This window comes from Danio aesculapii, chromosome 11 (genome assembly GCF_903798145.1).
Source record: "Danio aesculapii chromosome 11, fDanAes4.1, whole genome shotgun sequence".
NCBI classification, from domain to species: domain Eukaryota; kingdom Metazoa; phylum Chordata; class Actinopteri; order Cypriniformes; family Danionidae; genus Danio; species Danio aesculapii.
The window spans coordinates 6,385,269-6,412,796 of record NC_079445.1 but is presented as its reverse complement, the minus strand read 5'-3'; the positions used below and the strand labels follow the sequence as shown (position 1 = coordinate 6,412,796).

At 38.3% G+C, this 27,528-nt stretch overlaps 1 protein-coding gene across 1 annotated transcript in view; it reads left to right on the top strand.

Annotated features, from left to right (window-relative positions):
* The window catches only part of ano8b (anoctamin 8b), a 44,857-nt gene extending 17,945 nt beyond the window's left edge, over positions 1 to 26,912 (top strand). Inside the window, exons 4-17 of the mRNA XM_056468219.1 lie at positions 34 to 172; positions 4,214 to 4,310; positions 4,579 to 4,695; positions 6,868 to 6,995; positions 8,415 to 8,576; positions 8,664 to 8,816; positions 11,063 to 11,189; positions 13,213 to 13,268; positions 13,435 to 13,509; positions 16,325 to 17,062; positions 19,938 to 20,129; positions 20,259 to 20,390; positions 24,119 to 24,229; positions 25,572 to 26,912. Of these exons, the coding sequence (XP_056324194.1) occupies positions 34 to 172; positions 4,214 to 4,310; positions 4,579 to 4,695; positions 6,868 to 6,995; positions 8,415 to 8,576; positions 8,664 to 8,816; positions 11,063 to 11,189; positions 13,213 to 13,268; positions 13,435 to 13,509; positions 16,325 to 17,062; positions 19,938 to 20,129; positions 20,259 to 20,390; positions 24,119 to 24,229; positions 25,572 to 26,264 (2,920 nt within the window). The 3' untranslated portion in view covers positions 26,265 to 26,912. The remainder of the gene's footprint in view (positions 1 to 33; positions 173 to 4,213; positions 4,311 to 4,578; positions 4,696 to 6,867; positions 6,996 to 8,414; positions 8,577 to 8,663; positions 8,817 to 11,062; positions 11,190 to 13,212; positions 13,269 to 13,434; positions 13,510 to 16,324; positions 17,063 to 19,937; positions 20,130 to 20,258; positions 20,391 to 24,118; positions 24,230 to 25,571) is intronic.
* Positions 26,913 to 27,528: the final 616 nt, after the last annotated feature.

Below are 27,528 nucleotides of genomic sequence, written 5' to 3'. Positions count from 1 at the left end.
GATGATTCTGATGTATTTTTGTGTTGTGGTCAGTCTTTTGCGAGGGGCTGAAGAGATGGGACTTCAGAAAGCTGTGAAGCCGGAGTTTGGAGGCGGCTCTCGCAGTTTCTCCTGTGAGGAAGATTACATCTACGAGAACATCGAGAGCGAACTCTGTTTCTTCACCTCACAGGTCCTTCACTAAACTAAGCTTAAATGTGTTTACTTTCTTACATGCAGCTTTTTTGTCAGGATTGTTTTGTTCATTAAACCAGTGCTTCCCAACCCTGTTCCTGGAGGCACACCAACAGTACATGTTTTGGATGTCTATGTCATCTGACCCATTCATTTCAGGTTTTGGAGTCTCTTCTAACGTTCTGATGAGTCGATTCAGGTGTGCCTTCAGGAACAGGTTTGGGAAACATTGCATTAAACAAGTTTTATTCAAGTGAAACTATTATTTAATATTTAATAAAATTGAAATATGAAACTGGAAAATAATAGGTTGTTTGCAATCGTGTGGTTCTGGTGACGTGCAAAATTCAGATGGAGGGCAGGAATTAAAAAACTGAATGGGAGACATAGAGGAAAGTCCATATTTTTGCGAATTATACCATATTTCAAAGGAGATATAAATAAACTAGAATATAGAAATAGAATAGAAGGTATACTGTATTTTTTTGTAAGCTATTATATTATTACTATAGTGTTTGGAAGCATACTGTAGATAATTACTTGAATTAAACTGTCGTTGTAATTATATTGTTGCTGTGGTACAACACAACTGTAGTAATAAACTAATTATTCAATAAGCTTCAGTTTTCTATGCTATAATTATACACCATCACCACAGTTTACACTAATGTTACAGCATTTATTACAGTTTATCAGTTTACTGTGCTACAGTAATCTGTAGCATTCATTAACCGAGAATTGTACACATTGTACACTTTACTATATGGTTCAAAAACATATTTATTTTACACTACTATAGTTTTTCCTTTGCAGATATCTTACAGACATCACAAAATAACATACAAAAGCGTACATGCGTAGTCTACGTTATATTATTTATTTTTGTAAGGGGGAAAAGTGCTTCACAATAATAACCGTCTAGTTTTGTCGCAAGGGTTGCATTTCTTTTTTGTTTGACCAATGAACTTACCATCAACAAACATTCACCGCTGCTGTGCATCTTGATGTTTACATTATGGTTGTTTATTCTGCCGAATCGCCAGTATAGACTTGGATAGCTAGGCCTGTATATACAAACAAATTATTAAGTTTAAAAAAGTTTGTACACATGGATTTATTGAATGAATGTTGCCTTTTCTTGGCGCCTTTTCTTCCGTTTTTCAGCCAGTTTCTTGAACTTTCCCCCTCTTTATGAGTAAAAATTTTTTGGAAGTCCAAAAAAAGCTGTTCGGCATTTCTTATCTTGGCAGATTTTAACAATTATAAACAAGATAAAACAGAAACATTTAGATGTTCTAATAGCAATTCCTATATAGAAGATCCACTTCCTGCCCTCCATCTGAATTTCACGTGATCGTGAACGATTATCAGTGACGCGTACCAAAGACATGTGGTACAGGTGAATTGGATATGTTTGACCGTAGTGTATGAGTGTGTGTGTGTGTGTGTGTGAATGAGTATGTATGGATGTTTCCCAGTGATGGGTTGCGGCTAGAAAGGCATCCACTGCGTAAAACATATGCTGGATAGGTTGGCGGTTCATTCCACTGTGGCGACCCCAGATTAATAAAAGGACTAAGTCGAAAAGAAAATAAATGAATGAGTATTACTACGCTGTTTATTTTATATATTTCAAGCTAGGCCATAACAGCTAGAAAATCATCGTATGCGTTATCACATGAGTGCTAGTATCTGACAGGAGGAATTGCTCAGACTTAAATAAACTTTAACATTTACATCTGTTTTACTTAAATTTGGATTTAAGGACAACTGACTGAAATAAGTTTACGTTTCTAAAGTACTCAAATTTTTAAAAGAAATGAAATTAAAATTATTTAAAACTAATTTGAAATTATAAAAACTAGCCAAAAGCATTACACGTTATTAGTAAGACATAAATGAAACAAATAAAATTAATTTTCTGAATCAGCTTGAAAAGCAATAGCACTTAATAAGGATTTTCTATGTTAAATGTTTTGACGAAAATACAATCATAAAATGTCTACTTTTAAAGGGAAACTGTTATGCAAAAATCACTTTTATTGACTGATTTTACGCTGCCGCCATATTAAAAGTGAAATTGAGGCTGCGGTGGGAAGAAATCCAGAAGTATCACCTGGAGTCATACAGGACTTACATAGGCTGAAGCAGGGAAGAGTTCTCAGTGTTTACCTGGTGATATGAACTGAAACCTATAGGACACAAGAGGTGTATTACTCTTAAAGAGATTTAGTTTGATGCATAATATGCTTTAATTGCTTAAATTGAACTGAACTGAATGATATTAAAGTGATGTTTACACCAAATCTGCCCTGAAATCGCACCAACAGCTGGAGGTTTGTAATCCACAGCATGCTGTTGCAATGTTTACAGTGCTGATCCTACTGTATACTTCCGGGTTTCTTTCCACCGCAGCCTCGCTTTCGTTTTTTAAAATTGCAGCCGCGTGAAATAAGCATATAAGATGTTTAAACACAATTGTGTGTGAGTATAACCAGCTTCTAATAGTAAAATGTATTCATTTTATTTTTATAATCACACTTGATAAAAAAGTGTCTGCAGAAACAGTTAGATTGACATTCTCCCGTTGTATGTGTCATCTATAGACTGTTAAAAATATGGACGTAGTGTCTGTGATGTCACCCATAGGTTTCTGAAGAGCACAATTGAAGCTATAAGTGGGCGTGGCCAACCGTCGCCATTTTGTTCTTGCGTCATCGCACTGACCGCGGGTAACCGAAAAAGGGCAAAGAGGCGGAGCATGAGCAGAGCTACAGACACCTGCTAGCATTTTGCTTAAACAGGCTTTTATTTGTTAGAAAAGCTTAATACGTCATTACCTGCTACTCGTTTTTGTTCTGACCACATGTGCTTACTAAGCAATACATTGAGCCACTAAACATTGTTCTTATGACGTTTTTCTACAGGAGGAAAACGTGAATTACTTCCAAACACTTCAAACATAGTCTGTGTTAATAAATGCAAGGCTAATTATGAAATCCAGGCATAATACTGTACGACAACATTTCAGATGACTGTTTTAGAGCCTACAGCTAATCAGTTCCAATTCTGGAGTGCATTACAGGTCTAAAGAAAATTATAAATGATCTTAAATAAAACAAATACATTTATAGAGATGATATAAGTATATAATTTCACTCACCTGGGAAATGGAGGCCACTCGAATGGTTTGTGAGCACAATTAAGTGCACACAGCATGGCATATCATCTGATAATTGTTGGAAATAATACCAAAAGGCAGCTGACTGTGTAAAACAACATAAAACAAAACAAAAACACTATATATGCCGAGTTCAGCGGCTAATCAGCCGGAATCAGCTGAGGTGACGTGATGGCAAACATCGAGACCTAGCTGTCAATCAATTAATTTTGCAGACTTATATACACCAAAAAAAATTGTACCAGGCTGTAAACACCTTTTGTTCTGCTGTAAAGTTGGCCATTTTAACATTGGAGTCAACAGAAATGTGCTGTATTTTGGAGCCAGGCCTAGTGGAATTTCGATGAATTGCAGTTTCAGTTACTTCCGTATTTGCTTCACGAGGGTCTTGTTTTTGAATCTGCCACTATCCAGACACATAAGCATTTGTAGCTCCGCCCTCTTTTGAAAAGAGCACAATCTCATTTGAATTTAAAGCGACAGTCACCAAAATGGCACAATTAGGATCAAAGACTAAAAGGGGGCAGATTTAAAGAGTTTTAAACCTTTATTTGTGTGGTATTTTGAGCTGAAACTTCATTATAGACTTATTTTACCTCAGAGACTTATTTTACATCTTGTAAAAACGGGCATAATAGGTCCACTTTAAATGATCTGGCCCCTAGACTTCCATTGTAAGCTCATAACTGTAAACCCTTTTTTAGGTTATAAACTGAGGGATGAGTTTGTCAGTGGAGCTGTTTTATTTAACCCATGCTATTCTGACTCAGAATCAAGTCAGTTCACTGAGACTCTGAAAGAAATTTATTTGATGTGAGCGTTGTTACAGATTAATGCGTGTTGTTTTCCATATCACAGGAGCGGCAAAGCATAATCAAATACTGGCTGGACAATCTCAGAGCTAAACACGGGGAGGCCCTTCACAACATTCACTTCCTGGAAGGGCAGCCAATCAGTGAGTTCCTCTCTTTAGACTTCCCGAGAGCCCTGAGAAGTGTGTGCCTGGTCTGTACCCGTGACCTGTATGTATGTATAAGTCACTCATTGTGTATCAGCGCCTTGATTGTCCAGACCCCAAAGTCATTTGATTGTGTTGGCTATACGTTACTTGTGACAGATGTAGTGAAACGTTTCTACAAGGAAAAGTTTTTACCAGAGTTTTGAATACCTGTTCATGTTGTGTGTGTGTGTTAGTGAGCGTGCACTGTGTGTGTATGTTCCAGTTCCTGAGCTGAGGGCACGAGGTGTGATCCAGCAAGTCTTCCCGCTTCACGAGCAGAGGATTCTGGGACAGCTGATGAAGTCATGGGTGCAAGCTGTGTGTGAAAAACAGCCTTTGGGTTAGTAGTTTTTAACGGGTTAATGGTTTTTTTAATATCAGCATTACTATTTGATAGAGGTGTGAACCTATACTGGTCTCATGGTTCGGTTCGATTACGATTATCATGCCATCGATTCAGTTCAATTCGATATCTCGGTGCATCACGGTGCAATGACAATCCTTTCCAATGCACAGTAATATATTTTGGGGGGTGCCTATAACAAGCTGTCTGTATAAACACACACACACACACATAGACACACAGCACCACACTGTCTTTCATTCACATACATACACAAACATAGACAGCACCAAACACGCACGCGCGGGCTTGCTTTCTCGCTCGCTCAGGAGCGATATTGTGAGACCGCCCACTCCTGTTAAAATGACACCAGAGTTACCGACCGCTCCCGCGCTTTATTCAGAATTTTATTTAGGCGCCGCATGAAATCTGCTCGGGTCCCGCAACAATGCACAGGTATAGCCGCGGGAATGCAGACCTATATCCAGAAGTATCGCTGCAACAGCCAAGAGGAAAAGAGCGGGGAGGAAAGTCACACCAGCAGGTGAAATGGGCCACAGAGAGAGAGAGTGAGAGAGAGAGAGAAATGGAGTACTTTCATTCCCTCAATCGCAGAGAAATAGGGGCTTCTGCTGTTAGTGTCAGTGAAAGACTGTCCAGAAAACACACACGCAGTGAAATTGTGCACAGTTTCTGCGTTTTTAAGTAGTTGGCGCCTGTAGTGTTGTAAATACCCGCACTCACCTGCCTCGCGACAGAGCGCATATGAGATAAATGACGTCAGTACATAATAACCGGTTATAATTATTACTGAACCGATACCGAATTGTCCGCTTCTGCATCGCGGTGCACCGAAGAAGCAACTAATTTTGACACCCCTACTATTTGATAGTGCTTAAAACAGACAGAGGACAGTGCTTAAAACAGCTTAAAACTGTGTCTCAACCAGATTTGATGCATTAATACACAAATCCACTTCATTAAACATCTACACATAGACATCACCTATCTGCTTTAAGATTGCAGGTTAACTATGTCTGTATATAATAACTTAAATTTGATTGTAACTTTAACTTAATTTAATTGTAATGCAATAACGTGGACCTTTTGTAAAGCTGCTTTGAAACAATAATCATTGTAAAAAGTGCTATACAAATAAACTTGAATTGAATTGAATTGCGTGCATTATGGGTCTAAAGAAAATTATGAGTGATCTTAAATAAAACAAATGCATTTATAGAGATGGTATAAGTATATAATTTCACTCACCTGGGAAACTGAGGACACTCGAATGGTTTGTGAGCACAATTAAGTACACACAGCATGCCATATCATCTGATAATTGTAGGAAATAATACCAAAAGGCAATTGACTGTGTAAAACAACATAAAACAAAACAAAAATACAATATATATGCCGAGTTCAGCGGCTAATCAGCCGGAATCAGCTGAGGTGATGTGATTGCAAACAGCGAGACCTAGCTGTCAATCAATTAATTATGCAGACTTAATATAAATGAAACGGATGAGTTATAAAAGCCTTCCCCCCCTCACAGTTGTCATAAAGGGTAATATTAGCTATATACACCAAAATTATTTTTTGTACCAGGCTGTAAACACCTTTTGTTCTGCTGTAAAGTTGGCCATTTTAACATTGGAGTCAACAGAAATGTGCTGTATTTTGGAGCCAGGCCTAGTGGAATTTTGATGAATTGCAGTTTCAGTTACTTCCATATTAGCTTCACGAGGGAGAGCAGGATGTTGCCACTGTCATCAGAGGGGGAAAGCCTGTCTGCTTTTAGATGGCAGGTTAACTATGTCAGTATATAATAACCTAAATTTGATTGTAACTTTAACTTAATTTAATTGTAATGCAATAATGTTTACCTTTTGTGAAGCTGCTTTTAAACAATAATCATTGTAAAAAGTGCTATACAAATAAACTTGAATTGAATTGAACTGAAGAGAGAGAGCGCCCGCCCATGTGCTCTTATTATTGCCTTTGATTTTTGATTGATTTTGCATCTTGTAGCTATGCCGCATCAGTTTTCTTGCATTAACCTGCGATTAATCAGTAAACTAATTGTTGATTACATTCGTTACCAGCTTTATTGATTAGTGGCTGAAGCCCTATGTGGATTCTGAGTCTGTGTGTTTTTATTTCTGTCAGACGATATTTGTGATTATTTTGGAGTGAAGATCGCTATGTACTTCGCTTGGCTGGGTTTCTACACTACTTCCATGTTGTATCCAGCCGTTATTGGCTTTGTATTGTGGATGCTTACAGAGTCAGACCAGGTACTGCATCATTAAACTATAAAATGCCATAAAAATTGAATTTATATGTTATTATTTTTGAGTTTTGAGTTTTTAAATGCTCATCCTCATGTCGTTCCAATCCTCTGAGACCTTCATTCATCTTCAGAACGCACATTAAGGTTATTTTAGATGAAATCCGAGAGCTTCCTCACCCTCCATAGACAGTAGGGCTGTGGGATTAATTGAAATCACATCGAAATCGCGATTTGAACCTGCGTGATTTCCAAATCACCTTACAGCACGATTTTTTTTGTCACAAAAAGGTTTATGCTTGGCAACAAAAAAAATCTGTGGACACGTTGAAAATTACACGCAACTACTTCTGATATGTGGTCAAGCAGAAAATCGGTGCCTTATTTGAGTTTTACAGCACACACACACACACTAGCTTATTTATTTGTTTTGCCATAGGTCTGTTCCAGAGACAATTTGTTACACGTTTTTTCGCCTTATGTCTGTTTTAGAGACATGTTACAGATCTTTGGAAATATGTTTCAGATTCACACTGTAGAACGTCTGTGTGTCAAAATCGTGATTAAAACCGAAATCGCAATATTGTTCAAGAAAATCAAAATGTTTTTTTTTACCCATATCGCACAGCCCTAACATACAGACAGTTTTAAGGCATTCAGAAGTCCAGAAAAGCAACCAATCTGCTTGTTGAGTCGTGACGTATTGGTGATGTATGGAATACTGTGTCTGGGTACAAGCCGCTACTCATTTGAATTGAGAAATTATTCGTTTATGGACACTTTTCAGTCATATCACACATTAAAATTAATTTTATATAAAATCATAGCGTACACATCGGTCTCTAGACTTGCTGCATAACAGATACCAATATTTTAACAATTTATAAAGAATTAATCACTTTCTGGCCATTAGGATATTAGGCGATCGTGATATATATATTGCGATCGTGATTTTCGAAAGTATTACATTGTAAACATTCATTATTTCTATTTGATGAGTCTCCCCATACAGTTTAATAGAGTGATCAGCCCATTGTAATGTTTTTCAGTGAATATTAAATTACTGAAAGAGCTGCAGTTTACTTTGTATTTTTATAGGTTTTATATGTTTTCAAAGTAACTTCAAAAAAATACCAATACAAATCATGAGGAACACATTAAAGTTTGTTTAAATACAAGTCAAAGTAAATTTGGAAATCACTACTTTCGTTTTTTTTTTATTTGCCTTTTCATTACTGTCCCAACTTTTTCTGATTTGGGGTTGTAATTTATCTTAATTTCATGTCTCGGGATTGGAACAACATGAGGGTGAGTATTTAATAACAGAACTTTTAATTTTGGGTGAACTAATCATTTAATCATATCTTCATATTAGAGTCTACCTTTGATCATGTTTCGTGCTTGATTTTTCATCTAATCCTCTCAGACCAGCAGGGATATCTGTTGTGTGGTGTTTGCTCTCTTTAATGTGGTGTGGGCCACGTTGTTCTTGGAGCGCTGGAAACGCAGAGGAGCAGAGCTGGCGTATAAGTGGGGTACGCTGAACACCCCTGCAGAGTCACTGGAGGAGCCCAGACCTCAGTTCAGGGTGAGGGCAAGGTGGAAGATACATCTAAAAGACGTCATTTAAACTACTCTTTAAACCATTTTGATCTCTCTTTTGCCTCGGGGTCAGGGTGTGAAGAGGTGCAGTCCAGTGACGGGGTGTGAAGAGTTTTATTACCCACCGTGGAGGAGGAGAGTGTTCAGGTGGCTGGTCAGCTTTCCTGTCTGTATTTTATGCCTTTGCTTTGTATTTCTGGCCATGCTCGTCTGCTTTGAGCTTCAGGTAAGTTACACGCTCTCGCATCTTCCTGATTATTAGGCATGCAGATTTCATAACTGTGCATTAATTTAGAGACTACATTGAATATTGTACCTAAACATATATATTTTAAATAGGCAGCGCTGAAAAAAGGTCCAGTATTAAAGGGGTCATGAACTAGCCTTATTTTATCCAGACGAGCGCAACCAGGACGACGCTCATACCATGACAAGGACAGACAATGACGAGAAAGAGGAGTACTCGACCTGAGGAAACTCAAGCCAAGCACAACATATAACACATCACATGACCCTTGGACTCTAAAACTCGAATTAACAGGACTGGAGTGGCAGAATCCTGACACATATAGGATAAACTTTTTGTACAATGACCCCTTATATATCAAAAGCTCAAGTAAAACTTGACTTTTCAGTTCATGACCACTTTAGAGGAATGATGACCAGATATATATAAGAGATAAGATGACATATATAAGTCTTAAAGTAGCCTTAAGCATTAGTATACATATTTTACAACACGTTGTAACCTATTATTAGGCTGATTTTTAAAAATCCTTAAAAACATTCTGCATTTACCCTCATTAACCATTAATCATTAACCCTCTGAAATGCTTGATTCAGACTGATCTGTTTTATTGTTCTGAGGTTGTGCTTGTCGATGATGACGGTTTTAATTAACAGTGCTACATGACCACTTATCCAGATATTTGATACTTTTAATGAGCTAATAGAATTTAATTTACGATAATATAATAATATAGTATTTAGAATTTAATAATAAAAGCTCAGGCCAACTCAAATTGCACAGAAATTATTTACATACAGTTGAAGTCAGAATTATTAGCCTCCCTGTTTACTTTTTCCCCCAATTTCTGTTTAACGGAGAGCAGATTTTTTCATCATGTTTCTAAACATAATAGTTTTAATAACTCATTTCTAATAACTGATTTATTTTCTCTTTGTCATGATGACAGTTAATAATATTTGACTTTATTTTTCAAGACATTATTTTTCTATACAGCTTAAAGTGACATTTAAAGGCTTAACTAGGTTAATTAGGTTAACTAGGCAGGATAGGGTAAGTTATTGTATAACGATGGTTTGTTCTGTAGACTATCGAAAAAATTTAGCTTAAAGGGGCTAATAATTTTGACCTTAAAATGTTTTTTAAAAATTTAAAACTGCTTTTATTTTAGCCGAAATAAAACAAATAAGACTTCCTCCTGTCTAAAAAATATTATCAGGCATACTGTTGGAATTTCCTTACTGTTAAACAACATTTGGGAAATATATAAAAAAAGAAAAAATTCAAAAGGGGGCTAATAAGTCCGGTGTCCTGCAGATTTTAGCTCCCACCCTAATCAAACACACCTGAACAAGCTAATCAAGGTCTTACTAGGGATACTTGAAACACCCAGGCAGGTGTGTTGAGGCAAGTTGGAGCTAAACCCTGCAGGGCACCGGACCTCGAGGAATGAGATTGGTGACCCCTGGTATATGGCAAGCAGCGATCCAAACCCCCCATGTAGGGCGAAACAAGACCCCTTAGCTTCATGTCTGGATTTATTTAAGCAGAAAAGTATTAGAGGTAATGTTACAAGTAGTTTTTATAGCTGAAAAAGATTATCAAAATATTCTAAATAATATAGGATTCATATGATATTTCATCATAATATATAAATAATAATATTTATTTAGATTTTAGAGAGTGCAAACATTTAGGCCTAATCCCAATTCTATTGTTGTACCCCTACAACTTCCCCTTCCCCTTGGCCCTTGAAACAGAGTGTGTAGGGAAAGGGCTTCAAAATTTACCCCTAACAAATGGCCCAGCACTACAGCACCTGCAAACATCATCATATGTCATCGTGATCTCTTGCTTCAAATGAGATCGACGATGGCGACTGCTGTAGTTATTCCAGTTGTGCTATTTTTTAATATTTATCTTCAACAATATCAACAATATCATGTTATAATAACAATATAATGTGCTAATAAGATCGTAACTATACTGTGTATTTACACAGTGGCCATATTTATCTTTGTAAAAACAAAAAATCTCAGTTCTCAATCTAGCCCTTCCCCTTAGCCCTACGCCTTCAAGCTAAAGAGAATTGGGAAAACCCTACCCCTTCACGTGAACACGCAAAACGAGGGGTAAGGGGAAGGAGTAAGGGGTAGAATTGGGATTGGGCCTTAGAAAGTAGTTGCAATGTAAAATGTGAACTAAATCTAAGTGATGTTTGGCAGGAATTTGTGATGGGGATTAAGGAGCTTCCACGAGTAGCAAGATTTATCCCTAAAATCATGTTGGCCATCACTGTGACGGCGTGTGATGAGGTGTACAGAAAGATCGCCTGCTGGCTAAATGACATGGGTGAGTCACAGCATGTTTAGAACTGAAGTTTATATTCACTCTCTCATTGCAGTCATCTATGGGGATGGTTCGGCCAAAAATGAAACTTCTCTGTTAATTTACTTACCCTCAGGCCATTCAAGATGAAGGTGACTTTGTTTTTAAGTAGAGCATTAAGGAAGCTTTTTATCTGCATCACCTGCAGCTAGTAGACATTAAGTTCAAAATTTCTAAAGTCGTTTAGCCCAGAGGTTGCATGAACATGTATGCAGTCGTGAGGTAATTCACCAAAATGGAATCATGCCTGTGCTTAATCTTCTTTTTTCATAGCAGTTGTTGCATCCAGGACTAGAACCTTTATGGCAAAAACGTCCAGCCTCACTCTTGTCAAGAAAAGTCACCTCACATCTGATTTAATTCAAATCAAATCAAAATTTCTAATTAAATTCTATTTGTCACATAGACGGTCGTACACAGCATGCAGTGAAATGCTTCAACAACCACTTGTGACCTTAAAAATAATAAGAAGAATCTAAATTGTGGAATAAAATTAAATGTGAATATTCATTCATTCATTTTCCTTTGGCTTAGTCCCTTTATTCCTCAGGGGTCGCCACAGTGAAATAAACTGCCAACTTATCCAGCATATGTTTTACACAGTGGATGCCCTTCCAGCTGCAACCCAGTACTGGGAAACCCATACACTCTCATTCACACTCATACACTACGGCCAATTAAGCTTATTCAATTCACCTATACCACATGTCTTTGGACATGTGGTAAAACAGAAATGCTAACTGACCCAGCCAGGACTCGAACCCATGACCGTAATCACAGAAAAGCTATTTTTGATATAGAAATAGTAGTTATGAGTATGTGGCTGTGGCAAAATAGTACAAAGTATAAAAATGTAAAAGGGCTCCTCTGTAGAAACATAGAAGTAGAAACATAGAAGTGCCCGGTGCATAAGAGAGGAAAGAGTGTATCCTAAGTGCTCACAACAAACATCAAGCAGCTGGAAGTTTGCTCTCGCTACAGATGCAGCAAGAACTGTGTCAAGACTGTGGAACAGCCTTAGACTCCAGATGAATATATTTGAAGCAAGATGCAACTCAATTCTAACAATTATACATCAGTAACTTTAAACATACAACATAGATTTAATAAACAGCTACATTACATGCACAATAAGTATATGAGACATCTCCCAATCCCCCTCCCCCCCTTTTTTTTCTTTTATTTTCCTATTTTTTATGTTTTTTATTTATTTTAATAAATTTGTAATATATAACTGCAACATAATATATTTTGTTTTAAAATAAAACTGTGCAAATGTACCCTTTTTTATTTTTATTTTTTTTTCTCCCTTTCTCCCTAATCTTTTAAGTATCTATCTGTATCCTTACTGACTATTTCTTATGTATCTTTGATTTTGTGTTGTGTTCTAATACAAAAAAACTGTTCAAAAAAGACTGTAGAACAAAGCTAATAATATTGTTAACAAGGTTTGATTTCTTATTTTAAAAAATCATCATTTTGCTTCGAAAGACCTTTATTTTTAATCTTTTTTTAAAAAAGGTAACACACTGACTTGCAATATACGAATCAAGTACCAAGGACTACAGATTGAGCTTTAAATCTTCTTTATTGTTCTACTAAACAAAAATCGCCTAAGGTAAATTAGTAAACTAACATCAAATTTTCCTTTGGGAGGAACTATCCCTTTAAAGGCGTATCTTTGTACACAATTGCTTAATTCCTTATTAAAGCAGGACATGATCACTTTTTTTATAAAACAGAGTTTTAGGAAAACCTTTTAATCTAAATGTAACCTGTTTAACTTAATTGTTAAGTTCAATATTTATGTTTAACAGTTAAGAAGTTAAAAAGTAAGAAAGCTGAAATGAATAGTCGTCTGAATTTTCAGAATTCAGAGCCCCAGAAGCCAAACACAGGAGTGAGGAAGAGAAAGAAGATAAACACTGGCTAGTTGTTAGGCCTCTGTGAGGTGAATACTAATGACAGACTCTTCTGTTTCCCACAGAAAACTACAGACTTCAGAGTGCCTATGAGAAAAATCTCATCATCAAAATGGTTCTTGTAAGTACTCATGGTTTTTACATAGTTTATACATTTTGTAGTATCAATATTTCAGCTCAAAAATATTACAAATGAATAGCTGTTTTCTGATAATAACCAGCAACCATGTTCTATAGCTGGGGTGAAAATACACTTACAAAGTGCCCTTTTTCTTTTTCTTTCTCAGTTTCAGTTTGTAAATTCTTATCTCAGCCTTTTCTACATTGGATTCTACCTCAAAGACATGGAGCGTCTGAAAGAGGTGAGAGACTGATAGGACCAGGTAAACACTTATGCAAAGAAAATGTATAATCCCCATTTCTAGAGTTCACACTTAGCTGATGATTGATTTTAAAGCTTGTTTGGCATGCTGTCCCGGGAGAGAGCCCTGAGCTCATAAGATCCTCGAGCTCGGGGCTCCCTCCCGTTTGCAAGGCGAGAGGGGAGTTTGAGCTCTGGTAGATCTCAAGAACTCCCCTGCTGTACTAGCTAATGAACAGATAGTGATTGCTCTTATGAGATAAGACTACTTACTAGGAGCATGTCTATGGTGCTGATTTGGATTAGTCAATTAACTGAAGTTGCATGTTTTTGGACGGTGGGAGGAAACCGGGGAACCTGGGGCGAAACCCATATGAGCACGGGGAGAATGTGTAAACTCCGCACAGAAATGTCGGCTGGCTTGGTAAGGACTAGAACCAGTGACGTTCTTGATGTGAGGCAACAGTGCAAACCACTGGAAAAAAGGAGGAGTAGGGGTGGAAGGGGGGATTCTGCAAAACAAAGATGACTGTTATATGGAACTTATAAGGAGGGTATTTATAGTGGCTTAGGAGTCGTCTGATTGGTGAATCATAAGTTGAATAATGCAGGACCAGCCACAAGCAATCATAAGCATGTGATCCTCTCCAAATTAGTTTATAAATAAACTTCACATATTTTAATGAACCAGGATATTAAAATAGTTATATTTTTTATATTACAATATCTTTTTTTTATTTATAACGGAAAAGAAAGATTGCAATTAAAAGCTTTTATTTTGAACTTTCTTTTTTATTAATAAATCCTGTAAATAAAATGTATCACAGTTTCCAAGATTCCATGAAGCAGGACAAAATTTCGGCACTGATAATTGTGTAATTTTGCACCAATAATAACTGATTATAATAGAACAGCAAATCATCATATTATAATGATTTTTCAAGGATCATGTGACATTAAAGACTGGATTAATGATCATGAAAATTCGCCTTTGAATCACAGGAATAAATACAATTTTAAACCACATTCAACAAGAAAAAGTTACCTAAAATTGGAAAAATATTTCATGATTTAGCCTCCCTTTGAAATTTTTATTTTTCAAATATTTCCCAAGTGATGTTTAACAGAGCAGGAACATTATCACAGTATTTCCTAAAATATTTTTATAATATAGCTGGAATAAAAGCTAATTTCTTTAATTAGAAAAAAATGTAGAAATAATTAATTTCCATTGGCTACAGAACAAACTACTGTTGTCCGATGTATTGTCTAATTAACCTAAGTTTCCCTAATTAACCTAGTTATGCCTTTTAAAATGGATGTTAAGTGGCATTCTAGTATCTTGCAAACGTTTTACTAAGTTCAAAGTTTTGAACAATAATGCATTTGTATAGAGAGCAGGAATCTATTTCAGATTTGAAATTTAAAAAACGACGTCTGAACATGCCCAGTTAGATCAGAATGTAATTTGCAATCAAAATTTGCGTATCTACCATTGAAGTCAGAATTATTAGCCCTCCTGAATTATTAGCCCCCGTATACTTTTGTTTAAAGGAAAGAAGACACATACATAATAGTTTTAATGATTAATTTCAAATCATTGATTTGCTTTGACATGATGATAGTACATAATATTTTACTAGATATTTTTTCAGGATACTTGTATTCAGCTTAAAGTGACATTTAAAGGCTTAACTAAGACTGCATGGTTCAAGTGACTCAATTCCGATTTTTTTTCTCCCATGTGGCACAAATCGGATATGGCCCATGTACGTGTAAGCAGGAACAAATCACATGGATTCCGATTTACTCAAATCAGATTCAGGCCTTTATCCGATAAGAATCGGATCCATGTTCTCGTGTCTGCAGTGTAAGAAGGTAGATCGGATTTTCACCTGTCAATGCGAGTCGCGAGTCATTAAAACCGTAGCAAATGATGTCAACTCTGATGCTTTCATTTCAGAACAGACTTCAGCAGAGTCGCAAACCTTAAATCTCATACACGAGAGCTAAAAAACCTTTTATATCCTACAAGTATTTAAGCATGTTAACAAGAGAGAGCGCAATATCAACCACGTAAACAATATAAACTAATATAAAACTGTTGCATACATCACTTGCACAAATCACGGCATGGACAATAAAACATACCTACTGGTTTAAAAAGGCCTAGATTAAAAGAAGATGGACAAATGAGAACTTTTCTGTCATAAACTATAGTAAAACAACTTGTCAAAAAAATAAATAAAAAAATAAACAGTGCGAACAGATTAAATACGGGAACGGAGAAAAGGGCGCTCTTTAATTATTAGCTGTCAGTAAGCACCCGCTCTTTTTTTCCTGGTCATTGCGCCTTTGCTGTGTGCTGTGTAAATACAGACAATTGGATACGAGTCACTTTTAAAGGTGATGCAAGCAGGTCAGAAAATAAAACTAATACAGTCACAAAATCGGAATTGACCATCAAGATCTTCAGTGTAAATGCAGCTGTAAAGTTGATTAGGTTAACTAGGCAAATCATTTTATAACCATGGATTATTCTTTGGCAATCGAAAAAAAATATTGCTTTAAGGGTCCAATAATATTGACCTTAAAATGTTTTTAAAAATAATTAAAAGCTGCTTTTATTCTAGCCGAAATAAAACAAATAAGACTTTGTCAAGAAGAAAAAATATTATAGGAAATACTGTGAAAAATTCCTTGCTCTGTTAAACATCATTTGGGAAATATTTGAAAATAATAATTTTGACTTCAACTGCATATATTAGCCATTTAGAAAGTGAGATTGTGACTTTGTGGTGTCCGTGTTCCTGTAGATGCTGGCCACACTGCTGATAATCCGGCAGTTTGTGCAGAACATGAAGGAAGTTCTGCAGCCCTACCTGGCTGAGCGGCACAGATTGGGTGAGCTCACGCTGAGGGCCGTTTGGGAGCTGCTGGTGTCCGCACTACTCAAATACGGGCGTCTTGCAGCAGGACGAGCACAGGTCTCACCCAGTGACCCCACAGTGCTCGGGCCAGGCCTGCGAGGCCCACGGATGGGTGAGGAGGGAGCCCAGGATAGACGAGAACGCAAGTGTCTGAACGGAGGCTGTGGTGTCCCAGATGAAGACATGGAGGAGGAACATGGGGAGAGGCACAGCGAAGAAGAGAACGAATCTGAGAGCCTCATCGACTGTGGCCTGAAAGTACGCAAGGTCAGCTTCATCGAGAAGGTGGAGCGCAAGTCTGCAAGCTGCGTCAGCCCAGTGGAAGACAGCTTCCTGGAAGAAGGGAGCCCCACTATGGTGGAGAGGGGCATGGATCCTGCCTCGGTTTTCGAGATGTGTGATGATGAGGATGAAAACGGGGCTCCAGAGATGAAGGAGCTTGCAGCAGAGCTGCTTCCGACTGGAGTGGAGAGCAGCTCCTCAGTAAAGCTCAGGAAGAGAGGACGCAGTTTAGAGAGAGCTGACAGCAAGACCAAGAGAGATTCGTGGATGGATCCTCCTGAGGAGCAAGAAAGCAACACACTCACACAGGCAGAGGTTGAGAGCTGTATGCAAACGTACCAGGTCAGGACACTCTCCATACGTACATTCTAGGTTGCAATTACTGTGTGAGTCTGAATTATACTTCTGTGTCAAGTGATTGCTGGATCCCACGATGCATGCCTGTAGCCATACGTTTTATACTTCTGCATTCTGTTTTTGGTGCTCTGACAGGAACACTGAAACGCTTACTGGCAGTGGGGTTTCTGTTTCTCTGTGTCCAGTTTCTTCGCTGGTGTTTTGTTTACATTTGAAATACTTGTAATACTACAAGTAGCTTAAATTATTGTACAAGTAGCTCAAACCTCCTCGTTCAGAGATGGGAACAGGTGGAAGTGCAACATCTATAATCATAAGGTAAACACAAAAGTATCTGTCTGGAGCTCCTGTAGTAGCTGAAGGTCGATAAGCTGCAACTGCCTGACTGTCTTTTTGGGAAGGCCAGTAAAGAGGCTATTACAGTAATCCATCCTGCTGCTCATAAAAGCATGAACAAATCTTCACTGGAAACAAAGCATCTAATTCCATCTCAATGTTTTTGAGATGATAGTATGCTGATTTACTTACTGCTTTAACATGACTACTGAAACGCAGATCTGACTCCAGAGTCACACCAAGATTCTTGACCTTATTTTTTGTTGTTTGACCCTTAGTGCCAAGGTACACATTCACCTTGAGAACCTCATCTGTGTTCCCAAACGCAATGACTTCAGTTTTCACAAAAGTTTTGGCACATCCAATTGTTAATTTTATCAATGCATTGGCAGAGGGTGTCAATGGGGCTGTAGTCATTAGGCAGTAAGGCTAAGTAGATCTTGAATGTCATCAGCATAGCTGTGGAAGGAGATTTGGTTCTTTCTCATTATTTAGCTCAGAGGAAGCATATAAGGGTTAAACAGGAGAGATGCCAAAAACGAGCCTTGTGGGACTCATGTCATGGGTGTAAAACTTGACCTATGGTCACCTATACTGATATAGTAACCTTCAAGGTAAGATCTGAACCATTTGAGGACCGTCCCAGACAGCCCAACCCAGTTTTCCAGCCTATCCAGAAGTATGCTGTGATCGACAATGTCAAATGCAGCACTGAGATCAAGCAATACCAGCACTGTTAGTTTACCTGAATCTCTATTTAGGCGTATATCAATGATTATCTTTATAAGACTGTGTATCTGTACTGTGATGTGGTCTGAAATCAGATTGAAAATTGTCTAAACATCCCTTGAAGTTTAAGAACTTGATAACCTGGTTAGAAACAACTTTTAATGATTTTGCCAATGAAAGGGAGATTTGAGATGGGCCTGTAATTGCTCAATAGGGTGTTATCCAGGTTGCTCTTTTTCAAGAGGGGTTTAACAGCTGCAGTTTTAAGTGAGTTAGGAAAAATCCCTGAGAGAAGTGAAGCATTTATTACTTTTAGAAGATCCATTTCTAAACAGGTAAACACCATTTTGAAGAATGATGTGGGAAGCGTGTCAAGACTGCAGGTTGATGTTTTCATAATTTGTACGGTGTTTTCTAAGATTTTACCATTAATTGCCATGAAATCAGACATAATGTCTGATTTCTTAAGTTGTGGTTGAGCTTGTCTGACTTCGGCACAACTTGAATAATTAGATGAGCTGGTTGTCTTTCTAATATTATTGATCTTCTCAGTAAAGAAATTAGCAAACTTATTACATTTGCTTTTAGAGAGTAGTTCACTACGAATGGGGGGGGGGGGGTGTGAGTCTCTCTGCCGTTGCAAAGAGAGTACGAGCATTATTTACGTTGCTGTTTATAAGGCTTGAAAAGAAAGTCTGCCTAGCAGTGTTTAGTTCCACATTAAAAGCTTGAAGACTGTCTTTATAGATATTATAATGAATTGTTATTATGGTTGTAGTAGTTTTTAAGCATTTGCATAATTGAAAATTGTGTAAATGATTGCATGAACGGCTACCCATTTTTAGTTAAAAATGGTGAAAATGTACACTTGGACAAATAATAATTTTCTTTTTGATTTATTCAATAGTCAAATGTCTTCAGAAAAAATTATTATTTAACTTCAACATCCAGATAAGAAAAGTATGACAAGATGTGCATTTCCAAATAAATGATTTTACTTTTTTACTAAAATATAATACACCATTAAAATGTTTCCAATGGTGTTCATTCGTGTTTAACCAACATTCACTATGACTAATGTTATGTCAAGTTATTGTTTACAGTCTTCAGGTGATACAAAACACACAGACGTTTCGGCACAATGAGGATTCACACACTGAGGAAGGCATTGTGCCGAAACGTCTGTGTGTTTTCGTATCACCTGAAGAATGTAAAATATATTGTATGAAGCAATTATTTAATTAGTGCAAATCATGACCTTCTGAATATTATTATTGACAAGATTAATGCACCAAAAAAGTTTTTAAAACCCAGGGCAAACTTTATTACTCAAGTTATTGTTTACTAAATGATATTTAGATTGTTTGCTTAGATGATGCTTAAATATATTTAATATTTCTCTAGATATTATATCTGCGATGATTATAATAATTAATGTTTCTCACACTAAAAATTCAGCTTAACTATCACATAAATAAATTACATTTTTAAATATAAAGAAACATATTACAATATTACAAAGCTTTTTATATTTTTGATTAAATGAATACCGCTTTTGTGAATATGAGACTTTAAAAAACACACATTAAAAATCTTACCAACCCCAAACTTTACAGTGTCTATCAACATTTATAGCAAAACACAAGGGTTTCCAACTGAACTTTTAATTGTGCGTTATCAGAAAAACAGTCAATGTCTGTGCAATCTAGATTACTGATATCCCCCCCCTGCAGTCAAACAGATACTTTAAGAATAACATGAAGCATCTAAAACAGCTCTGTCAACTGCTTTTCAGGACACGTTTCAGGACTACCAGGAGATGTTTGTCCAGTTTGGATATGTGGTGCTCTTTTCCTCTGCCTTCCCATTGGCCGCCATGTGTGCCCTCATCAACAATATCATCGAGATCCGGAGTGACGCTTTTAAACTGTGCACCAGCCTACAGAGACCGTTCGGCCTGAGGGTGGCGAGTATCGGACAATGGCAGGTTCGACAACACCGACTACTCTAACAAATCCTTATTATACTCTTGAAGAACAAAATGTATTCTTTTGATGCTGTTCCAGGAGTGTCTTTATATAACACGGTTATGTAAAAGTCCTGTATCATTGCACAGACAGTGATGGAAGCCATGGGTCTGATTGCCATCATAGTGAACTGCTATCTGATTGGTCAGTGCGGGCAGCTACAGAGACTGTTTCCCTGGCTTAGTCCAGAGATGGCCATTATCTCTATTGTCATTCTCGAGGTACGTACACACACACACACATACACTTGTACTTCCCATAGACGTAATGATTTTTCTATTGTACAAACTGTACATTCTAAACCCAGCCCTAGCCCTAAACCCAACCCGCACAGGAAATAAGCTGCATTTTTACATTTTAAAGATACTTAATTCTGTATGCTTCATCAGCTGTTTTCCACATGGGGAGCAAATAATGTCCCCACCAGGTCAAAATGTACTGGTATTGCTATACGTGTGGGGACATTTGCTCTCCACAAGGTAAGGTATACACACACTCTCTCAATCAAACACATACACATCCCCTCTCACTTTGTAACTCACTGTAGTTGAAACTATTAGTACTGTAGATTATGAAGGTGCTACTGTAAACACTATATATACTATACTAATGATGACATTCTTTAAAACATTTGGTTTAGGGGTAAAACAAAATACCTGTAACACACTGTTAGCGAACATCCTAATGCAACCTACACGACTGAGAACAGCATGAACATGAATTTGCAAATAGTTGCTACACATTTTCCTCTCAATAACAACATAAACATACAACTAAATGAATAAGAATAATGTGAAAGCAGCAGTAAAGAGAGCACATGATTATAATGTTAATTAATTATATTTTTATTTGTCTATGTTTATTTGAACATTGAAAGGGAGAAATGAGGAAACGAACATTTCCGTGTTAAAGACTGCAGAGCTTCAGTGTAACGCCATTCATTCATTTATTTTCCTTCATCTTAGTCCCTTATTTATCAGAGATCACTTCAGCGGAATGAACCGCCAACTTACACAGCATATGTTTTACACAGCGGATGCCCAGTACGGGGAAATATCCATACACGCTCATTCACACTCATACACTACGGCCAATTGAGTTTATTCAATTCACCTATAGCGCATGTCTTTGGACTGTGGGGGAAACCAGAGCTCCCGGAGGAAACCCACGCCAACACGGGGAGAACATGCAAACTCCACACAGAATTGCCAACTGACCCAACCTGGGGGTCGAAGCAGCGATCTTCTTGCTGTGAGGCGACAGTGCCAACCACTAAGCTACCGTGCCGCCCTTATTTCTAAACATAATAGTTTTAATAACTAATTTCTTTTATCTTTGCCATGATGAGTACATAATATTTTACTAGATATTTTTCAAGACATTAGTATTCAGCTTAAATATGCAATTCAAAGGCTTAATTAGAGTAATTAGGCAAGTTGCAGTAATTATATAGTCAGTGTAAAGACCAATTACCATGTTTGTAAACATTCAGGATGCACCTATAGCGAGGTGGCAGAAAAAAAACGTGAGCGCTAGCATTTACAGTGAGGGAATGACATCCGATGCAGTACAGAGTTTGTTGTTGTCTTAGAAATAAGTTATATCGATTACATATTACATATATTATTTACATAATGCTTTCAGCATATTATAACAGCTCATCACCAAATGATAAGCACAGTGATTCTGCAAAATTAACGTTAAAGTGAGCGGCGTTCATCTGACAGGTCCATTTAGCACCCTTTCAGTGGATATTACATAAGACGAAATGGCCAAGCATCCAGCCCCAAATATACAATCTCATTGATACTCCAAGTGTTTTTACAAGAGAGAAGTTAAAGGCCTACAAGTCTTTGGATGCCAACAATGTTGTTCTGTGTGGTCATGTGCTAGAAATAATGCTCCATGAGTACCAGGTTCAAAACTATGTGGTGCTGAAAACCGAGGTTCTGTCTAGACAAAGACAAGGAACTTCGCACTTTCAGATTTTCTCCTTAATAATTCATAAAAGTATTATTTGCAAACTCTAAATAGAGAAATCATATTAGCAGCCAATGACTATCAAAGTACAACATTGTTCACAGTCAAATAAACAGTGTTAATGTTGTTTTCAAGTCACGCTTGCAGGTTATTTCAGACTGAATATTCAAAGTGCCTTGGTAAGCAATATAACGTTAGGGAGTGTGTCACAAGTTGTCACTGAATATAAATGAATATGTGAATATAAAACCAAGTTTACCTTAATAACTTACACTTTCATGTTTCATTCTTAGCATTCAGTGTCCGCAGTTTAATCAGATAAACCAGATGTAACTGTTTTTGCTGAAATCATATCTGCAATCAAACACGAGTAATATGTATGATTCAGCATAGAGTGAACTTACCTGATATAACATGAAAACTGCAGAGTCCAGCGTTTTTAATTAGGTCCTCACTCCATTCAGCACCCTTTTAGCCAAAGTCGTCTGCGGTTGGCATTAAAAGCAGTGTGGTGTACGGTAAATGTTAAGTTTTCTATTTTTGGACTCGAATTTGGCATCCTACCGCACAACACGACATGTTTACTATTGTCACCCAGTACTACTAAGTGTGACGTAGGTTGGTAATTCGTTTATACCGATGGCTTGTTCTGTAGACAATGGAAAAATTTAAAACTGCTTTTATTCTGGCCGAAATAAAACAAATAAGAGGAAAAGTATTATAGGAAAAATATTATAGGAATACTGTGAAAAATGTCTTAATGTTTTAAACATACTTTGGGAAATGTTTAAAAAAAGATAAAAAATTCACGAGAGGGCTAATAATGAATATGTCTAATTGAACAATGAAAGGGAGAAATGAGGAACTGAACATTTCCATGTTAAAGACAGCAGAGCTCCAGCACCACACCAACTTATTATGTCATAATTATGTGTACCAGTTTCCCCCACAGTCCAAAGACATGCGGTACAGGTGAATTGGGTAAACATAACTGGCTGTAGGGTATGAGTGTACACTAGTACTGTGTTGCGGCTGGGAGGGCATATGCTGCATAAAACATAAGCTGGAATAGTTGGCGGTTCATTCTGCTGTGGTGACCCCTGATAAGTAAGGGACTAAGCTGAAGGAAAATGAATGAATAATTTGAAGTGGTAGTCAAATTTTTTTGGTCTCACTTTTTAGGCAGGTGACACATTTGTTTTGTACATTAAAGAATGCGTGTCAGGGTTTCAACCCAGAAACTGCTAGCACTGTTTCTCAACCACGTTCCTGGAGGACCACCAACACTGCATGTTTTGTCAAGATTAAAGCACGACCCAAATGCAGAATGAGAACAGGAGGGTGTTTATTGACAATAGTGTGATATGTAGTAGGAGTAAGGAAACAGTCCAACGGTGAAGAATAGGGTAGTGCTGGGGAGTAGTCTTGGGTGGAGCAGGCAGACAAAGGAAGACAGTGCTTGGGAGTCCTGGATGGAGTAATAAACAGCCATGGAACAGGAGACAGAGCGGGGATGCTCAGGCCAGACAAGTGGTAAAGGCCTTGGAGGCACTGCTGACCAGCGATTCTGGAGAGTAGGTCTCACCAATAGCAGCCTGACCGGACAACAGCAGCCGGGGACTCTCAGCAAGAAAAGGAAATACAGAATCTATTGACAAACTAAAAAGCAAATAGAAATAAAATTAGACTTTGTCTTTCACACCCATTACAGTTCTTTCAGTCTCTGCTAATGACCTGATGATCTGAATCAAGTGTGTTTAGAGACATGGAAAATGTGCAGAGCTGGTGGTCCTCCAGGAACATAGTTGAAACACTGTGCAGGCATATTTCACATATAATTACTAAGAAATGGATTATTATTGTTTGTTTGAATGTTGATCACATGACTCCAGGAGAATTGTATTGATTATACATGAGGGAATTGTCAATAAACTATGATTTCTCTTCTTCTTTGTCTTTTTGTGAGCAGCACTTTGCAGTACTTCTAAAGTATATCATTCATGTGGCAATACCAGACATCCCCAGCTGGGTAGGAGAAGAAATGGCCAAGCTGGAGTTTCAGCGCAAAGAGGCGTTCAAGGTAATAATCCAACCCTAAAGCCTGGTTTATACTTCTGCATCGAGTGATCGGCGTAACCCACGGCGCATGCCTTGCGTGTTGTCGTGCATTTATACTTCTGCACGCTGTTTGTGTTGCTCTGCAGTAACACTTCCGAAACGCTAGCTGGCAGTAGGCGTTTATGTTCCTCTGTGTCGAGTTTTTTCGCTGGTGTTTTGTTTTTTCTGAACGCTACCTTAATGTACAAGTAGCTCAAACTCGCTCATTCAGAGGCGAGAATTGGCGGACGTGCAACAATTTTAATCATAAGGTAAACACGAAAACAAAACTTTCCATCTGGAGCTCCTTCACTGGACTCAACGCTTTTAAACACTCACTCTAGCCAAAGTGGCTAGTAGGAGTGTCTGTCCAACCCGCCACAGCTGAAATCTACCCGCATTTGGCGGGTTGGCGGGTGTTAATGTCAAACCCTGGTAAAGATGTTTGTATGACTATAAATTAATATCTAGCCCACTGGAAAATATTTAAATCACGTTTTCTGTGTTATATTTCATCTGCAACACCAACAACACTGAACTTATATAAAGACGTGTTTGGACATCAACGTCCGAATATATAATTAGACCTGAGGAGATTTTTCTGCATGAAAGACTCGTGAATGGGAGGTTAACCTGCTGCTGCCTCTCCAATAAGGTAGGAGATTAAATATGACAGAAATGTGAATGGTGTGTGCATGATTGACAGGGCTCATGACTAAGCAACATGACGATGAAGTAGTATGTCTCAAAAGCTTGCATACGTTTCTGTTACACACTCAAAAATATATATTTTTCCTTCACAAAAAAGTATGTACTTTTAGGGCGTAGTAAAAGTATGCAAATTGGGACACAGCAATAGTTTCTCAACCCTGTTCTTGGAGGACCACCAACACTGAATGTTTTGGATGTCTCCTTTGTCACATCCATTACAGATCTATCAGTCTCTGCTAATGAGCTGATGGTCTGAATCAGGTGTGTTCGATTAAGGAGACATGGAAAATGTGCAGAGCTGGTGGTCCTCCAGGAACATGGTTGAAACACTGCCCTAAGAAACATCCAGTATCCCTTAGCACAGGGTTCACCTGTTCCTGGAGAGCTACCTTCCTGCAGAAATCAGCTTCAACCATGATCAAACACACCTGAACCAATGAATTAAGACCTGAAGCAGCACTTGATATTACAGACAGGTGTGTTTAGTAAGGGTTGCTGCTGAAATCTGCTGGAAGGTAGCTCTCCAGGAACATGACCCTTGCCTTAGCAACATCCTGACAACGATCAGCTATCAAGCCCTGTTGTGTTGATTGCTGGTGTACGTGTCATTTCAGAAGCATGAGCGTCAGGCGCAGCAGCATTTCCAGCAGCAGCAGAGAAGAAAGCGTGAGGAGGAGGAGCGGCAACGGCAGGCTGAGTATCAGGCCCGGCGGGACAGAGACGACGGCCGCTCGGACTCCTCTGGCAGTGACCACCACCATGAGAAGAGCCAGAGTGGCAAAGCCAGATCAGGGGGCGGTGGAGGCTCTTCTGGCGGAGAGAAACCCAAGCGGCCCAGCTCGCTTCTTGGCAACAACAACGTGATGAAACTGAAGCAGATCATCCCTCTACAGAACAAGTTTTCTTCCGGCACAGCCCGTTCTCCACAGTCACCCACAGGGAACGAACCCAAGCTACCAGGTTTTCTCAGTTTCAAGTTCCTGAAGTCTCCAGAGACCAAGAAGGAAGCTGCGATGGCTTCTGCCAGTGCGTCAGCGGCTCCTCCAGTCCAGGAGAAGGTAGAGAGGTCCCAATCACCCAACAAGTCCTTCAATCCCGGGAAACTTTTTAACTTTGGTAAATCGGACGGTGGTGCATGTATGAATGGGGCTCAGCTTTCAAAACCAGGGGATGGGGGACAGATGCAGGACAAGCCCCCAACAAAGTCTGACCTCAATGGGGTGCCGGACGAAATCCCGTCTCCTTGTGGAGAAAATGGGGAAAATGGATCCTCATCTGAAGGTGATCCATCAGGCCCTAAGATGTAACATCAAAATAATCATCAGTACGAACAAACTGGGTGAGAAACTACTTAGTAACAGTGAGGGTGGGAGAGTGTGGAGAGGAATCTCCTCGTCTGAGGCTGTGCAAGACTCGACCTGGAAGCTGTTGAGTAAAAGACATAAGGGGGAATTCACTAGAGGTATACTTCATTTTCCGTGTTCCGCTCCATCTAGCGCACAACTGAGCACTGAAATAATTTGCACACGCACTGCTGTATGTGCACAAGTCCACATGGACTCAAAAATCGAGCTGCAAACAGACAGTAGGGGTGTGCAATATTTATCATCCAGGGTAATATCATCATTTTGACAATGTACAAGCTGACATTATTGAATATGTCGCTTCATTTGAAGAAAGCAAAACAAAAGTCTTGATAGTCTGATAGCATTTACTGCAAGATGTAGCATATTAGTACAAATAGAATTCTCCTATAGTTGAGCTTATGACAGAAAAAAATATCCAACCCAGGCTCACTCTGATTACGTACCCCTATATACATTTTTGGAGAGCTCCAAATACGTCCCAGGAGGTACTTTTTTTGCAGTTTTTGTTTTTTGCGAATCCACCAGAGGCTGCTGTGTACGTGTTTTGAGATCTCAAATTTCTCTTGCGAGTGCCATTAGCGCCTGCAGTTCTCATGTAAATCCACCAGAGGCCGCTGTTGACTGACTGACTGACTGATTGACTGACTGACTGATCGACCAACCGACCGATCACCCCACCCACCCCCTTCCCTAAACCCAACCACCCGTGTTTTCAAAAGCAATCAAGAAAAAGAAAAGCCCTCACCTGATTTTTACCTTGTTTTCTGATTTTACCACATTCTCACCCTAATATTTATTTGTTTGTTTTGTTTTTTTGGCTTTTGTTTTTGTTTTACTTGCTTTCTGTAACCGTTCTTCACCAGACTCGAACCCCGTTGTCGCGGACATCGTGGTCAACTCCTCACTGTGTCATAAGTCCTTCAATCTACGCGGTAAGCCACTACAAACTGGTAACAGTGGAAAAGCCATCCACACGGAGGTAAGCAGTCAACTGGTAAGCACGAAAAGGAACTGCGTCATACGTATCATTCCTTTTAAAGACGAAATGCAGCCATACGTTCCTCTGGCTACATAACTCGCAATCTCCAGGAATGTATATAGGGCTACTTTTTTAGAATGAGTCTATGTGGCAACCTATCCCTGTATATTTTTTATACTTTTAAGATTTGATTTTGGATTTCACAAATGCAAGTCATTCCAAAAC